This window comes from Octodon degus, unplaced genomic scaffold, assembly GCF_000260255.1.
Source record: "Octodon degus isolate 3935 unplaced genomic scaffold, OctDeg1.0 scaffold00002, whole genome shotgun sequence".
Taxonomy (NCBI): domain Eukaryota; kingdom Metazoa; phylum Chordata; class Mammalia; order Rodentia; family Octodontidae; genus Octodon; species Octodon degus.
In genome coordinates, this window is record NW_004524578.1 from 23662893 (window position 1) to 23666927 (window position 4035).

Genomic DNA, 4035 nt, shown 5'->3' on the forward strand with positions numbered 1-4035 from the left:
TTTTTTGGAGTTGTCTTATATTTGAAAGCCTGCTCTGTCCCATTTACTTGAGTAGACTATCATACACAATGACTTTTGTTAGGTACTGAGCCTGTGTATGAAACTAAGTCAGAAGAACCCAGAGTGGCGTCTTAAATTATCTCTCCTGTCCTCTAATTTTCAGACAGAGAGAGAAACAAGGCCATCCTGATTTTATTCTTGGAACCAGAATCTCTGCTGACCTTATTAGACCCTATTATGAAATAGGTCAGAGATACTCCTTTAAAAAAAAAAAAAAATTAGCCACTATTTAAAAAACAAGTTTAGCAACCTGGTATACTAGAAGAAAGTTGAAGTGCCAAAGACCTGTGTCCAAATCCCTTGCCCAGCCAAGCAATGCAGACACAGAAGTAATGTGTGCACGTTCCTTCTGGCTTCACAAAACTGGCCAGGAAAAACTACAAGCAGAATTCCTCACAGGCACCTGCCGAGGGACAAGAACCCTGAACTTGATCTCAGATGGGGGGGTAGGATTAAATATGACTGGTATTAAATTTGAAATTTTACTAATTTGAGAAACTAGGGATTGTTTTTAATATTACCTACCCAGATCTGTACCATACTGAAATGAGTGACTACCATTTGGCTAAGAAGATTCAAGATTAGTATGCTAACTAGCTAGTTAACGTTCGTTATCCACATAGATGGAGCAAGTAAGCTTTTTTCTTTTTGGCTACTTCTGCAAGGGAATGAAGCCAAGAAGAAAATTGGCACTGCTTTTGTTCTTAATCAAATATCAAATTCATAAATTTCTGGCACTTGAGTCTGTTCCTTTTAGTTTACTCTCTGTGATGTGCACTGACTCAATGAACCATACAATTATAGGGTTTATCACTACTTATATAAACCCAACTGACAAAAACAAAGAATTTCTAGATGCATGTAGGATTGTCATGGGCATGGACGTCCCACTGCCTCACCACCAAAATCTTCCTGAACCTGATCCAGATTACCTTATGGAAGGAGGAGGGGGATAAATATTCGCAGTCATTTTTCATCTTTTACTTTAACAAGTTAAATCTAAACTGGGCCTACTTGCACTTAAACCTCCCAGGGCTCAGGAGGCTGAGAGAGGAAAGAGTTCAAGGCCAGCCTGGGACCCCTAGTGAGACCCTGCCTCAAAAAAACAACAGGTTTCACCTGCCAGGACCTAAGAGAGAAAAATGACAGCTCCCTTGGCCATTTTAAAAGATGTATGTGCCCTCACATTTTCAGCCTTTTCGAACTACAGATTGAGAACACTGACATCATCCTGGTCTTATCCAAAACAGGTTAAAGATATTGTCCTCATTGAATTTCATATCCTTGGAATAAACATGGCCATTCAACAGAGTGGCCTTTCCTCTCCCTAATGTTTTAAGAGTGAAAAATGCTTTAAATCTGTGGGTGTGGCCAAGGTTTAAGCACAATAATTCCCAAGAAAAATATAAATTGGAAACATTTAAAGCATGAATGTTTTTAATCCAGGTGACCCTCCCAGACTTCAAGAACTGCAAATCAAGTATGAAAGTGCTCAATATTTAACCAGGTTCAGCAAAATTTTACACTCCACTCTTACTAACTCCCCACCCCAAATCCTTTAAATGTCTACAGAGTAGGCAAATTATCTTAACCTAACTCCAAATTTCAATCAACAAAGCATTCTTTCAACATACAATCAACCACAGAATGTCTTAGGTCAAGGTCACAAAAGCCAGCACTTTGCTGCAACTATGGAGTGGCTTAGGAAGTTTGTAACTTTCCAGCATACCCCTTCCTCTACCAGTTTAGGAGCCTCATTTTTCCTGAAGTCCTGGTACGCAGTGCTCAGTCCTCTCACTGATACACAGCCCTTTAAGGCCTGAGAACAGATCTTCCAAACTGGGGGAAGGCCAGCGTCCCACACAGGATTAGGAAATGCTTTCATCTGGAAACAGGCAGAATACAAATCAGACTTCGGTGACCTGATGCAGGGTTCATTAAGGGGGAGAAGATGAGAAGAGACAAAGGCAGTTAAATTACTTCCCAGGGAACCCAGACACCAAGAGACGACCCACACTAACTGTCCATCACAACCGACCTGTCACCTGCCTTCTAAAAAAAAAAAATACAATGTTACATACATTTGTCTCTTCTTGATTTCTAGGCTCTTTAAAGGGATAGTTCTTAGGAGAAAGGCAGTGAGGGCTGGGAACCCTCCCACTATGGAGTAGCCTTTCCTTTTTTCTTCTCCAGAGGTGACAGGCACCATACAAACAAGTTACTGAAAAGCCAACAATAACTGCAAAAGGCCATCTGAGAAACATAACGTTTTAATAGATGAAATAAATACTCCAGTACATGCAAGGTAAAAACTTGACATTGGGGGGGAAAATCACTCTATAGTGTAAATTAAAAATAAGACACACGCTCACAGTAGCTTCCCCCCATTTGCAAACCACATAGCAAAGTCATACTCTTTCCACACCAAGTATACTCCTAATTAAAAAAAAAAAAAAAAACAAAAACATACAAAAGGTAGCTACATCCATGTCTAAGGTGTGAAAACTGAGGTAACCTTTCTTTCAATTAAAAAAAAAAAAATGAACCCATGACCACCTTCCTGCCCAATTAATTATCAATTTAGTAGATGAACTAGGGTGGGGTGAGGGGTAATACCGAGACCATTATCCACAACCTTCCTCTGCCACACGGGGTGGCTCAGGCCAGGCACCATTGGTCCTGCCTTTCCGAAGATTCCTCTGGAGCACTGAGCATAGGGCGTGGGACGGGGTCCACCTGTGATTTCTTTGGTATACATGGAGAGGGGCAGAGAATAAGTGTCTTCCCTTAGCTTGGGGGTGAAATAAGGGGAGGGGGTGCTAATTCACAGAATTGGAATTCACTGGCGGTAAAGTCCTGGGTGAAGACCTCTCCCTTAAAGCCTGAGATAGCAGGGTGCAGCCTTCAGACACGGCGCAGGCCGAGCTCCTCAGCCTCTCCCTGTGGTCCGACGTCTTGGCGCCCCCGTCGGGGTGCTGCGCCAGATCCCTGAGGCACTGGGTCAGCAGCACACAGGCCGACACCACGCTCATGGCGCCGCCCAGGATGGCGGTCTGCACCGCCTTGCCCTCGGCGCTCACGGCAGCCGCTCGGCCCAGGAACTGCGGCTCTGTGGCGAAGCCCACCAGCGCGCCCACCGCCTGCACCAACGGCCCGCTGAAGAGCGCGCAGCGGCTGCGCGCCAGCTCACTCGGCGCCACCTTCACCTCACGCACGCAGGCCAGCAGCGCCGACGCGCACGTGCTCATGCACTTGACGCCCAGCTTGAACTGCTCGCGAGAGAAGCGGTCCCGCGACTTGTCACTGGCCAGGGCGCAAGCGTCCGTCAGGAACTTGAGGTTGCGCGACAGACCCTGCGACACCTCCAGCAGCAACTGCGGGGTCATATCAGCCAGCGGGGTGGCCCGCAGCACGGCGCAGCCCTGCTCCACCTCGTGCCGGCAGCGGGTCACTCGATAGCGGTCCACCAGGCCGGGCTGTGCGGGTTGTGCGCCGGGCGTAGCTACTGCCGCCAGGTAGGCGGCATGCGCAGAGCACTCGGTCAGTGACACCACCAGGTCGCCCAGCTCTGCCAGGCTGTCCCCCGCCTCTCCGAAGCGACCCATGTTGAGCTGGCTCTGGACGTCGTGGGTGAGGATGGAGAGCCCCTTGGTGCGCGCTATGATGGTGTCCCGGCACTGTTCGAAAGACTCGGCGCCCGCGCAGGCGGGACCCTCGAAGAGCACTGGCCGTGCCTCACTGGACAGCAGCAGCAGGTCGGCCACCAGCTGCATCTTGCCCTTGCAGTGATCACAGACAGACATCAGCCTCTTCCGCCCGCCGACGGCACCCGCGGGAGCCGAAGACGCGGCCTCGCCGGTGGGCCTCCCGGCGCTGCCGCTAGCCATCGCGCCCGGGGGGCACTGGCATGCCGCTGGGGACCCCGCTTCCGCCGCTGCGCCCGCGTCTCTGATGGCCCGCGCCTCGGCGCCGTGC

At 49.0% G+C, this 4035-nt stretch overlaps 1 protein-coding gene across 1 annotated transcript; it reads right to left on the reverse strand.

Moving 5' to 3' along the window:
- Positions 1–700: 700 nt before the first annotated feature.
- Positions 701–4029, reverse strand: Tlnrd1 (talin rod domain containing 1). Its single transcript, XM_004623340.2, has one exon. The coding sequence runs from the start codon at positions 3945–3947 to the stop codon at positions 2880–2882; it is 1068 nt and encodes a 355-aa protein (XP_004623397.1). The 5' UTR covers positions 3948–4029; the 3' UTR covers positions 701–2879.
- Positions 4030–4035: the final 6 nt, after the last annotated feature.